This window comes from Coloeus monedula (genome assembly GCF_965178545.1).
Source record: "Coloeus monedula genome assembly, chromosome: 3".
NCBI lineage: Eukaryota > Metazoa > Chordata > Aves > Passeriformes > Corvidae > Coloeus > Coloeus monedula.
Window position 1 is genome coordinate 54,308,956 of NC_138783.1, and position 13,586 is coordinate 54,322,541.

General features: G+C 42.6%; 1 protein-coding gene across 4 annotated transcripts in view; it reads right to left on the reverse strand.

Annotated features, from left to right (window-relative positions):
* RNASEH2B (ribonuclease H2 subunit B) overlaps positions 1 to 11,161 on the reverse strand; it is a 42,736-nt gene extending 31,575 nt beyond the window's left edge. For all 4 annotated transcript variants that reach the window (XM_082278659.1, XM_082278658.1, XM_082278657.1 and 1 more), the window contains exon 1: positions 11,025 to 11,161. In XM_082278659.1, the coding sequence (XP_082134785.1) occupies positions 11,025 to 11,106 (82 nt within the window). In that variant the 5' untranslated portion in view covers positions 11,107 to 11,161. The remainder of the gene's footprint in view (positions 1 to 11,024) is intronic.
* Between the last annotated feature and the right edge of the window lie 2,425 nt (positions 11,162 to 13,586).

Here is a 13,586-nt window from a genome sequence, read left to right on the forward strand (position 1 = left end):
ATAGCTGTCCTCCACCCTGGCTGAAAGCCCCAACATACCTGAAAAGGACAAGTGGACTTCTCACACTTGGCTGCTCATTGACACCTCAGGGGCAAAAAAAAAAACAACCCCAAATAACTCTCAACCTTCATATTCACTCCTTGTTATTCAGTTGTGTCACCAACAGAAGTTGCCCAGATAAAGACATATGCAGGACACAAAAACCAAATGTATTTAGTGATAAAAGTGCTGGAGAGTAATAGTTCTCAGAGTGGTTCAGAGAATTTAGAGTAATTTTCTTCCCTTCAAAATTTAAATGAGTCTTCAGGTGGCTTGAAAAACTGCTTCAAAAAGTTTCAGTAAAAGTTGAGGGCTTTTAATGGAAAAAGTCCGTATTTGCTAACCAGACTTGCTTCATATGCTGATACATAAACACATGGTTGTCAAGCTACATTTGCCCTGGCAAAGGCGACCTTCCAATTTCTAGAGCTGTGTATATTTCAATTCTTGACCACAGTTTAACATTAGTGTATTTTTTGTTACTTTTTAAAACACTGAAGTGATTAATGATAGTGAAAGAAACATGCTGCATGTGTTTACTTTGATGTGTTTCACATGAACATGTTAAAATATACACAGTAAATGTGAGTTTCAAAATTTAAAACAAAAAGCAAAACAAAAAAAAACCCAAAGGAACTTTCAGCGCTCACTTGCTCTGCTTTCTTCATGCATAGATTGATGAACACTGGGAATGAGTCCAGCTGAGCCTGAAGTTGCATCTTGTGAACAATTAAGTCGACAATCCTTCCTAATTTGCTGTTTTTAATGACATTCGCATCTTTACTAGGTTGAGATGTTCTCTTCCTGAACACTGAGTTCATCCATCTCTGCTAAGCCTGGGAGACTCCTACAGATAGGGAGCACACAGTGTAACAAACCCAAGGATACATTGTCCCTTCTATTCCTCATCAATCCTCTACCTTCCCAACCCAGATAACCGCCCTCCATCAGCCAGGTCTGCCCCATGCTATCCCCCAGGCTCAGCACCCTCTGCTCTGCCCCTCTGGCCCTGCCAGGAGCTCTTCCCCATGTGAAGAGCACTGCCCATGGAGTTCTTTGGTGCTTCTCAGGCTCCAAGGGGTTCACCACTGCATGAGGACAGCAGGGATCAAACCCTAACAAACAGTCTGAGTTGCAGGCTTCTGTCCCAGTATCTCAAGCCGATGGGATCAGAGTTTATGTCACACTCTCCACACAGCTGCCATGGAAAACAGTTTGCCTGAAGGGACATGCACACACACAAGAAGAAGGGAAGGACTCGGCAAAGGCAAAAATGGTTGCTTTGAGTTTCTTTAACATTCAATTTCCTCAAAATGTAGGCAATATTCCACTCCATTTCCAGGGGCATCTGAAGAATATTTTTGTTATAGATTGGCTTTACTATATGTCAAGTTGGCAGACAAAAAAAAGAGGCAGTTGGGAGAATGCCTGCTTGGAAAACTGGATGCAATATTAACATGGCCTTAAGGGCAAAGAAGGCCCTATTTATCTGAATTTAAATACTTCATGGCTAGGAAAATGCTGAGCAAGGGATTTTTGATGTTAGGTGTCCAAACCTAACTTATTTGTGCTCTGGACTTTATCCAGGAAAGGTAACTGGATTTCTTTAATGCCATTACATTTATCAGTCCTTGTATTTCAGCAAGGATCTCTCACAGCTAAGTAAACACAGACTTCTTTAAAAGCAGTACTGTAGCCATTTTCTAGCAAAACTGAGAGTTAAACTAGGTTGGGAATTTTTTTTCAATTTTGAAGTTCACATCCAGAAAAGAAATCACCTTACAGAAAACAAACAAAAAAGTAACATTACAGGAAGAGCTGTTTTGTTAAATTCTAAAGGAAAACATCAGATGACTGCTACTATGGTTATTGTAACAGTTCCCATAGCTCAGCCCTGAGAAACTTGCTCATCTACAAGAATACTTAGGGAGAGAGGCAAGACCTTTCTGAAGAGTACACTCTCTACCAACAGTGACCCACAGTCAGGTCACCTTACTAACATGTCATTACAGCATGATTTTCTCCTAGGACAACAGACCACAACGATATAAAAAACTGATAGAAGGGTACAGAGGGGCTAAATTAATCCTGTCTCAAGGAGGCCAGCAAGCAAGCCACTCTTTAAACTGCCTGGGAAGACAGAAGGCAGACACTTCCAGGAGGCAGCTGAACCCACCTAAAGCTTAATTCCACCTATTATCATCCCCTGCAAGTGTATGGCTCTGTCTCCTTGCTTACAGACACCTCTGGCACTGCAGTGCTATCCGGATGCAGCACCACCACAGCTACACCAGCGGAGGGAGTCCCGAGTTAAACACAGTCCAGGACAATTCCAACACTGGGCCAGTAACTATGTCCCCTTTGCTCAAGTTACTGTCTACTGGTTGTGCACTGTTAACCAGATCACACAAAGTCCACCTAAAAATATGCACGATGTATCCATCAGTTTGGAGTCTACAGACACATCCTCAGAATCCTGAAGCTGAGCAAAAGAGACTATGGAAGCTTAAATGAAGCTTTCCACTACAGAAAAGGAGAAAAGATTATTGTATTTCATGGAGGTCAGACATACAACCAGGCAAACTCTCTAAGATACATAAACAGAACAAATTGAAAATGAACCAGCTGTGAAAGGATTTCTGGCAATAATTTCTTCCACAATGGATAGATATGAGGCACTAATGAATTTGGTCACTGAAAAAAAAGTGTTACCTGATACAGGAACATAAATACATTGAAAAACAACATAAAACTCCCACTAAGATCTGTGAAACTGTTATGGATGATGCAAAGTCTGTTCACCTTCTTTTTTTAAAAAAAATGCTTATAGAATACTATATATAACAGACTAATATCAGGTTATATGGAATTCCCATGCAAAAAGCTGCCAGCCAAGCAAGCAAAAAGGCTGTAAATATCTGTCAATTGCGTAAGAGGAAAAAACCCTCTGAGAGCACAAATTTCCCAACCACCACCACCCTGCAAAGAAAAAGGACTATTTAAGTCTGGAAATATAAAGTTAAGATTTCATTTAAAAACAGATATTAAACCATACGTCACCTACACAAGTCTTTTCCATTCCCTTCTTAACTTCTAACTGTGCACGAAAGGTGTGTCAGATGGAGACATTATGATGGAGCCCATTAAATAGACATTTTATGGAAGACTTTAAACTATGTAGCCTAAGGATATAGATAGGTTAGATCTAATAAACATTTTGTTTGTGTTCTTTTTAGAATCTCAACCCTGAAGAAAATGGCTTCAATTCAGTGCCCATGTCCTTTGTCGTGCAGTATGCCCTGAAAAAAGCCCAGTGAAAATTAATTAATAAATCCAGTACTTTGTATCACCCAAATTTTTTATAATTTTTCTATGTTACAAGGTAATTAACTGTAAGCATAATACATGAATTCAGGTATGCACAGACTGAGGATACAGTTTCATAAATGGCTTCAAAGGATCAAAGACCACAGGCTGATACAGATCTGGGTTCCTACAACAGGCCATAGAAAAGTGCAGTCCTGGGGTCCCCAACTCTGCTCCCTTTTTGTTTTGCATCTCTGCTGCTTTTTTCCACCAAAACTAGCAAGCTCACGGCCCCACAGCAAATCAGCTCAGTTCACTGATCCAGCTGAGAAATAACCAGCCACAATGAAGAAGTAATTTTCAATCCTATCAGTAAGCTCAATGGAACAAGAGACAGAACCCACGGCAGGAGCAGATGGTATAGAATATATCCTACTCCATATGTGACACAGGTGTCTTTGGCCAGTGTAAACTAAGTAGAGAACCAAATCATACGTGAATTTACAGAGTTGAGAAAGCAGGAGATGAGCCACAGGACTACATTGCTGCTTCCCTGGCTCACAATACTCAGGGAAGCATTGAATAGTACCTCTGCAAATAGCCGGTATTTTGCAGGTGCTTACACAGAGGGTAGGGGCTTGTACTTGCCCACACTTGATTTTTGGAAATATCTTAATTGTTATTCAGTTATGTAAACCTGATGTTACCTCACCACCTTACTCTTTCTTTGACTGTACATAGCACTCGCTTCAGTAAGGGGACTTTTTGCATGCCTATTGTAAAACATAGAATGATTATCAGTTTGGTTATCATGGCATTTATTATTTGGGGCTGTAAGGAAATAATGTTCAATGTGACATAATATAGAACATTCTACAGTAAAAGATAGTATCTAAAAATGGCACTGTTTTCTATCTTGACCACTGCTTCACAAAGAAATGCTACTAGACAGTTTGAATGGTCTTTTGCTCCAGGACACAGCTATGCAATACAGCTAAATTTTAAGACTTATGCCTGAAAGCATCTTTTGGCTTCCCCTTACGCTGGCACAGTTCACTTCTTATGTCAAAAAAAGAAACAAAAACATGTTCATGGACTCACCAGCAATGGACAGTACTAATTTATCCATTACTGAAGTCTAGATGCTTGGCAGAATGTGTACAGTTTCAGCTGAATAAAGGGGAGGTCAGTCTTGAGAAGTTCAAGAAGTGGTTATCACTCGAAAGGATAAAAACTACAGACTTCCCTTCTCAATATTTATAGGGTCACCACTGGTGCAGCTGTATTACTGGCTGAATCAGCCCTATTCCCATGTGCAGAGAGGCCTAAGTTGGCATAAGCTGGTCTCTTCCAAGCCAGATGGCAGAAAGCAGAAGTGGGAGATGGTGTTACACATTAAAACATCTCTTTTCAGTTATTTTATTTGCTATGCTTCCTTCTGGCTCCTTAGCTTGCCAGTTTTATCTGCTTTATTCACAGCAGAGCTCAGTATGCCTTTTAGGAGATGACATGTAAGAAATAGTGCAAATTACCTGCAGGCAAAAGGCTTTGTTCAGGAGATGCAAATGCCAGTTTAGGGGGAGGTTTAGTAAAATATGCCCACAGAATGCTAACTTCTAAACTAAGCATATCCACATTCAGCTTATTAAAAAGGTATATCAATATGTGCACATATTTTATATAGGCTTTCTGATGTTTTGACTCAGCTGTTAAAACCAATTCATATTTGTTTACCATAAACATTATTTCCAAGTTCTTTACCTAAATTATTCTGGAAAGTATTAATGTTCAAGTATTCTGCCCAATTTTGACAATCATTACAATTTTTGATCCAAGTACCCTAACATCCCACCAGTGTGATCTACTTTGTAGCAGATAAACTGAATTGTTTTTTAAACACTAAATGAAAGCATGTATCAAAGTGCAAGGATGGAAAAAAAAAAATTAATGCAAAACCTACCTACTTCTGTTTTTAAAGCAAACTACTTTCATGAATTAAGTATTCCACAGCTTCTTTTGCTATGACGCTTTCTCTCACTATGACCCAAAATTTTCAAGTCAAATACTTCCTCGGTTACTGCATGGAGACAAAAGTTTCTTAGTCTCAATTGAAAGGATGGAGGATTAATTTAATATGTGCTGATGCCCCATGGTTTGGCATCACAGTCCATTTATTTCTGTCTCCATTTGACTTTCGGCATATATGAGATTTGTTCAAACAATTTGCCAAGTCTAATGTGAAACTGCTCCTTTTATTTTTGAATAAGTAATTCCTAAAAATAATAGGATTGTTAAATTTCCCTCCCCTGTTGCAACCCTTTCAGTTCTATTCATATGGCAGTTCCCATAAAACAATAAAAGAGCTAATCAATTTACTGTTGAAGAAAACAGCAGACTGAAAAAATGTGCTCAGTTAAACTTGTCTAGCTCAGAAAAATAAATGTTGAAAATAATTTTCAGCATGCAGCTAACCCCTACTTATTTTCCTAATACAGACAAAGACAGAATATATTAAATATATCAGTCTTAACTCTAGGTGTAGAGTGGAACACCACACTTAGAAAACTGCCTTCAGTTCCTGACCTCTTTGCTAAAACCAGTGAAGGATATAAATAGTTCCAGTTCTGACATAACACCTATCCCTGAGGAATACTGAAAAAGAGACTGTCCTTCACACCAGTCCTGTTAAGCAGCTAGTGTGATTCTGGTTAAGACTGGTTCGAAGCCATTATGTAAGAATGTTTATTTGTTATACAGAGCCCAGATCAGATCTATGTCACACACAGTGACTTTACCACAGTATTCGAGAGTTTTCCAAAGCCCTGACCTTAGATTTAAATAGCCCTAAAATTAGATGGGGTCTCAGCCGTATTTCTCAGTCTAGAAAATAACTTCTAGCTCTTATGATTTTCAGACGACACATAAAAAATGGTAGCTCCATAGGCCCAGCTCAAAAGGCAAGTAGAAATTTCCTATATTCACACAAAAAAGTAGCAGGATTTTTTTTTTTTTAAAGTACATGGATACTCAGTAAATACAGACAGAATCTGCTCTACTAAAGTACATCATTAGGAACTTTGTAGCCATGAGAGAGCCACGGTTTAATCACCAGGAGCTATTACTTTTCTCTTGTACCTGTTCAGTAGCTAGACCAACAACAGAAAGCCTGTACAGGAATTTCTACATTCTCAAGCGTAAAGCAGAATTTGGATACAGGGGTAATGTAACAGCCTTGATTACCCAAGTACCACTAGAAATGCAGAAAAGCACTATCTGGAAACTCAGCCGTCCACCGATGAAGCCCGTGTGGGTCCTTCAGGACTCGTTAGCACTTTGGTGTCTCTGTACCATGATTCCTCCAGAACTCCAGATTCGGGAGGTCTTCTTAACCATCGACGTCAACTACTCTGCACAAAGCAAGCTCGGATCCAGATTTCCAGCCAAGCTAATAAAATCTCCTGGAACATGGAGCACAGCACAGAAACACCCAAGTGGGTCTACGCAGAGCCAGCTTGGTCCATCAGGACTTATTAGTTCAGACACTGCCTGAAAGCAGCTGCACAGCAAAGCTGGTTCTGGAAACAGCAGAGATGTGTTAACATGGCACAGCACTTGAACTAATAAACTGCTAGTTCTGAGCCGAGCCTGCCCCAGGCTAAATGTGGTGCCTGTATATCCACTGCACAGTTAATCTGCAACTGCAGAAACAGCCTGAAGAGTTGACTCTATTCCAAGCCCAGCATGCACAGCTCTACCGCTACCAACATGCCCAAGTTTTCTTTCCTTTCACCTTCCTCCACAAGACCAATCCCTCCATCTACCCTCTTCCTGTTTCTTCATTGTTTTCTCTCCTGGCCATTCACATCCATTTCTCAGTCTTTCACTACACATTCCCAATAAGGCCGCACAACGTAGATCAGCAGCTTCCAGCCTCTCTGGAGTGATTAACATGGTTAACCACTCTCTTCTCACCCAACCTTCTCAACCAAACCAGCACTTCCTAACTCCTCTCACACCACTTCTGGCTTTCCTCTTTGTTCTGCCCTTGGTGGTTCAATCCCTAACCAAAGAACCATTATGCTTTGTATAAAAACAAAACAAAAATATGATTGTATTTGCATGTCAAATTGTCCTGCCTTCATGGGAAAAAAAGCAAGTATCAGCAGAAACGCTATCACAAGACATCTCAGCAGGCCAAGGGCAAGCTACCACTTCTAATGGTAAAATTTGCTATCTCACCTAGAAGTTGCTTAGCAGTCAGCTCAGATATGACTGTCTGAGACTCTCCTTTTCCCTTCCTACTTGGACTTCCCTTTGTGCGATTCTCCCATGCCAAACAGCCCAAGTCTCTCGGTGTGGCAGAAGGGTTGGCGAAGGCAAGCACTGTCACCAGCCTGCTGATAACAACAGTGGACAAGGAAAGAATGCCATAGGAAAGATTGAAGGCAGGCAAATACTGACTGAAATGGAGCACAGGAAGACTGGCCTGCTGATGGAATATCAGCTCTGTCTCTCAGCTCAGTCAACTCTGCTTCCCCTCCCCACCTTCACCCACCTCTACAGACCATGCAAATTAACTGCTGAGCATATGGTTTGTACCTATGTCTGTGATTTGTAGGCATGAGAGGGTCACTAATTATCCAACTTTTACAGTACTGGAACATGACAGAATTAATCACTTGCTACAGAAAGTGACAGTCTGTCCCTCTAAAAACAGTTCACAGCATTGGTAAAAAAAACCCACTCTGACTGCATTATTCCTCTAGCCAGAATCATGACTTCAGCAGAGAACATGGGCAGCTCTACCTGACAGAAGAGATTCCTTGTTTCTGAGCTGTTTCCAGAACACTGAAACCAATACAAAAACTACGAAATCAAAAATAGAACTGAAATTTATCTCCTCAGTCATCACACATGCTCTGAATGGCAAAGCAGCAATTTATTGTCCATGCAATATAACAGCAAATAGGTGTGTACTGAAAAAAAAAAAAAAAAGTAGTAATTTCATAACCTTCAATACTAAAGCAGACAGCATACTCTGCTCACTTCCTATGGCAATTAGGAAATAAAATCTGCATGCTTTCTAGCTGCCATGTTTGGTATCACTGTGATGTTGTCAGTCACTGAAAGCCAAGTAAGAAAGGGTCTCACCTTTGCTTTACAAGTATTTTTCACAGCTAAGTGTTTCTACATGTCACGTCAGCAGTAAAACCACAGTCAAACGGATTCTCAGCACACAGTAACTAAGGAATCAGAGCAACACATGCACCATCACTCAGACCTCCAGCTGTATCTTTGCCTTGTTCTAGGAAGCTACAGTAGAACTTCTAAGTCTGAATGACTGACAAATCCTGACACTTAAGATGGCAAGTTTCAGTTCCCATTGTTTTACTTCTATACTCCTTACAGACCTCATTCTTTTTTAGACTAAGATATCTAGTCTCCTTGCAGAACTAGTCACAATCAAAGCAAGATAAATGACATACATCCAAGTGGAGATGCTATTAGGTTGGGCAGGATGGTGTATGTTATGAACCTTTCAAGGTGTTCTGGGAGACAGGCTACCCAGGTGACTAGTTCAAACTAACTTAAGCACTTGAAACCAAGACCTTAGAAAACGCCTTTACTTCAAGAAAAGTTTTGGAGCTTCTTGCTTAGAATGAAACCACACCTTGCCTCTTCTTCCTGCTATGCACAGGATAATGGTCACAGATACAAGAACATAAACAGGCTGCATACAACCAGAAGGTGCTGCTAGACTCAGTAACAAATGGCATTCAACTCACATCCAGAAACAGATCCTGTACTTATTTGCACCAGTTGTTTTTATGTATGTATGTAGCACAATGCCATACAGGTATGATGAAGATACAGATTGTCATATGAATAGAATTTTACCATCAAAGGGCATTTTTGTTCTAAATCCAACTGCAGCCATCTTTACTCCTGAAAGTAATCAGGTCTTCCTACTACACATTCTGCTAAACAGTGAATGAAAAATTTCTGAGATTCATTCAACAAAGCAGTTAAGAAATACAAAAGTCTGAAAAGTGATAACATTAACCTAAACTCTTTCCTGAAAATGCTAAAACCAAACTAAAATCATTAAATGTTTCATTTCAGCAGTCTCATTCATACGGCTGGCAAGTCTCATCAGCTGTGGAGTTCTGAATTTATCAGCCACAGACTTTTTTTTAAAATCACCATGTGCTTTGAAGTTCAACTAAGGCTTAATAAACTTTCTTACAGGTCTGGAGTACTATATAAATTTTGTCAGAGCTGCGCTGGCATAATTGGTAATACAAACTGTCTGGCTTCATGAAAGTTACAAGCTCTGGCTCCAATCCTGCAAACACTTACTGAAGAATTTAACTTACTGCACAGAACTGACTACTCATGCATAAGCTAAGCATATTTGTAAATATTTGCACAGTATGGACATCTGTTGGCATAACCAGTCATCTGATACAAGATTCAACTTTAAATCCTAGTCTGCGTAGAGTCAGTATTAAAAAAGGAATTCCTCACTTTATTAATTCCTTTCTTAGGCACCAAGCATGTCACATACCAAAGGGTGGAACCAAAAAGTTAAAACAAGAGGAAGAGAGGAATCAGTGAAATCGTAACAACTGGTTCTGTTTCTCATATAACTAGAGAAGCCTGGCTTCTTATGGGTGTATGTCTCAAGACTGAGCTCCTGCCTTCAACCTTTGCTGAACGAAGCTCTTGCTATACCTTTCCTTCAGTGATGCCATTTACAGCATTTCTCACATCATCACAGGCAAAGCTCATAAAATTACTCCAAAGAACTCCTCCTTTTTATCACGTTTGGTTATTAACACTTTTAAGTTATGGGTGGGGCTAAGAAATAGCCACAGTACAAAGCCAGCCCACAGATAATCATGGAAGTCGCATTTCCTTAAAAAGCAAACTAGAAAAGGCAATTATGTCTCCTTCCTCTTAGTGTCTTGGCATTTGAGCACATCCTGTTTCACTCATCCTCTTTAACAGAAAAGCATTTTGTGATCTCCTTGTTTAAACCTGATATATGGCAGAAATACATGTAAGGGAGCAAAGGCATCCTCCCATTGATTCAGGGCTGAGTGGGAGAGACCAAGCCTCCACTACACAGAGCTTAAGGCCTTGGTGGTTATTGCACCTGAATATGGCAGGTGGATACCTGCAGAGCTGCCATGTGGAGCTCTGCTGCTTCAGAATAAAGAGGAGATCTCACTCTGGCTTAGGGCTGAAGCCAGTTTGACAGCTGTGGCTTAGGGCACTAAACCGTTTCCTTCAAAAAATGCAGGAATGGACTGAGGGGATGGAGGCAAGACAGGCCGCCAGCTCCAGGGAGGGGACAGCGAGACCCATCAGGGACATCGGTGGCAAGAGCACGTGGCAAAACCCTAACGACACGTACAAACCAAACGCACTGATCCAGCGAGGGAAACCGGGTCCCTGGAGGGGAAAGGCGGGTACCCTGCGGGGCCTGGTGTAGAGGCCGTGTCTCAAATCGGCCTTACCAAACCCGGGCGGGGACCGGCCGCACGCAGCAGCCCCGGCACCTGCCCCAGCCCCCGGGGAAGAGCGCCCGCCTCCTGCCCGAGCCGGCCAGCGGGGCGGGAGAGCTCGGCGCTGCGGCAGAGCCGCCCCTCCGCGGAGCGGACCCGCCGGGTTACCTGGGGCAATGAGCACCCACTGCGCGGGGTGCGCGCCCGCGGGACGCCGCTCCGCGCCCTGCCCGCTCCGTGCGCCCCGCATGCTCCGTGCGCCCGCCAGCCCGCCGCTCCCCTTCCCGCCGCCGCCGCAACATGGCGGGCGGGGCGGGCCGCGCCGGGAAGGGGCCGGGCGGCAGCGGGCCGAGGGGACGGCTCCGGCTGCGCCACCGCTCCGCCTCTTCCCCTTCCCGACACACGCAGGGAGTGGGTGGTACGGCCGTGGAGGGCGGGGCCGCCGGCGGCAAAGCTTCTGCTCTCCTGCCGGCCCGCGGGATTCGGGTGCGTGTGGTGTCCCGCCCGAAAGGCGAAGGGAGCACCCGGGGCTCGTAAACGCTCGTGGTCCAAAGGAGCGATAGAAGTCACTGGGTCCGCGAACAGTCAGAAGGTTTCATTAGTGAATTGCTCGCTTGGCGTGGAAATTGTTTTGTTAGTCCCTGACCTGTTATGTAAGCACACGGCTCAGTGGGTTTTGGATATAGGGGTAGGGTGAAAGGGAAGAGAGAAAGGAAAAGATGAGTTAAAGAGGGGCAGAGAGAAAGAGAGAGAGAAAGAAAGAGGAAAAGAGAGGGGAGAAGAGATGGCCAGACCTGATTCCTGCATTGATCCCGCTCATGGTCCTGTGGGCTGCTGCCCAGGCTTGGGAAGGGTACCTTTTTATGGATAGGTTTTCTCCACCCTGAAGACAGGTTTCTCACTTCCCATGTAAATTAGTTACCAAACGCAGTCCGATCTTTCAGACCTTTCTGGAAATGGGTTGGAGGGCTTTGGGGGCTTTGGGTGGTCTTGACGTCTCTCTGCAGTCCATGCCCACTCCCTGGCTCCATCACTCCCGTGCTTGCACTGTACTCTGTTATGCTCATCTTTAGGAACTAGAACAAGGGTGTTTGTCCAGGAAAAGTGCTGCCCTACCTCCGCATGGCCCCCATCTCCAGCCACACCTTGTTCTTTCTCGCGACTTGTCAGTACTGTAGTAGTTCTTTCTCACAGTGTGACAGGGCTTGACACAAAGGGCACAAACTGAAATAAATTCCATTTAAATGTAAGAAGTGTCTTTAGTGGAGCAGGTTGTCCTGAACAGCCATGCCATCTCTGTCAGTGGCGGTATTAAAATCCAGGCTGGGTGTTCCTCTGAGCAGCTGCTGTAGCTGGCCCAGCCCTGAGCAGGGGGCTGGACTAGACCCTCTCTAGAGGTGCCTGCCAGCCTTAGCCATTCAATGGAACCTCAGTCCTACAAGGCTGGTTGTGGGCAGAGCCACAGTTCTCTCACAGCAGTCATCCTACCCAGTGTACAACATGATCCTGCTAAATAGGTTCTTTACCTCCAGATCGCACTGAGGAGCCATAGCCACAACACAAAATGCATATTTCATGCATGTGTATATATATGTACATAAACTTGGCTTTACCCACATAAGACTGGAGGGATGGCCACCTTCCCAGAGATTTAGGAATAAATATTATGTTATCAAAAGTATTAAAGTATACATATCAATTGTAAATCTCAGAGATATGAAACAAATATTAAAAACATACTAACATCTATTCCCCAAAACAGAGCAGAATTAACCAAGGCCAGCATATGCAAAACAGCTGAGCTGATGTAAGGCTGAAAAAAATAATTTCCTGAAGTTTGAGCATATACCTTCATCACTGAGATTACATTAATCTAAATTTGTTTTATTTTAATTTTTCTGATTTTTTTTCCACTGATTGAAGTAAGGCAAGGTTTAAGTGCCAAAGACCGCATTGCACCATGTGTTTTGAAGTCCCCAGAGAAATCACTTGCTCTTAGAGTGATTGCAATTTGCTGTGGCGTATGCCTGGATTGCAACACTCACTGATGGGTCTTGTAAAACTCTCCTCACTACTTGTGTTAGCAAAGAGAGAAAGATGCTTGCCAGTTCCACTGTAATCTGCACAATACCACAGGATGAGCAGAACAGAGCTGATTGCTGTGTTTGAAACCTTCCTAGAAGGAAAGACTTCCATGCGGAAAAAGGGTTCTCCATAAAATTTGGCTTCTAGTCCTGAAAACAACAGCGGTTTTAGCATGTTGTATACCACTGAGCTTAACAAAGCTCTGGAAAAGACAGGAATCCAAGTCTGCAAGCCTCCAGATGCAGTGTGTGTCAGGATCAAGTCTAGAAGCATAAGCTGCAGTTGTTCCAGAGCTCCTGTTTCCTCCCTGAATGTAGTGGGTGATGGAAATACTGTAGCAAACATTGCTGAATGTTTACAAAAGTGACTTATTAAGCTCACATTTTTCAAAGTACCAATCCATCCTTATTTAGGCACCTGGTAAGTAAGCTAATTTTCAGAGGTGCTGAGTACTCCTACCATTAATTGAGCTGAATGAACATTTCAGCTGTTCATTTCTTTTGATTTATGAGCATCTCCCACAATCTCTAGATGTATATTGGCCTTGGGATCTATAATGTCTTTTTCCAGGAACTTTCAGATAGAAATGTTTTTCTCAGATACTTTGAAATGGCCTAAACAGAAATTCTCAAATAGGCCTGGACA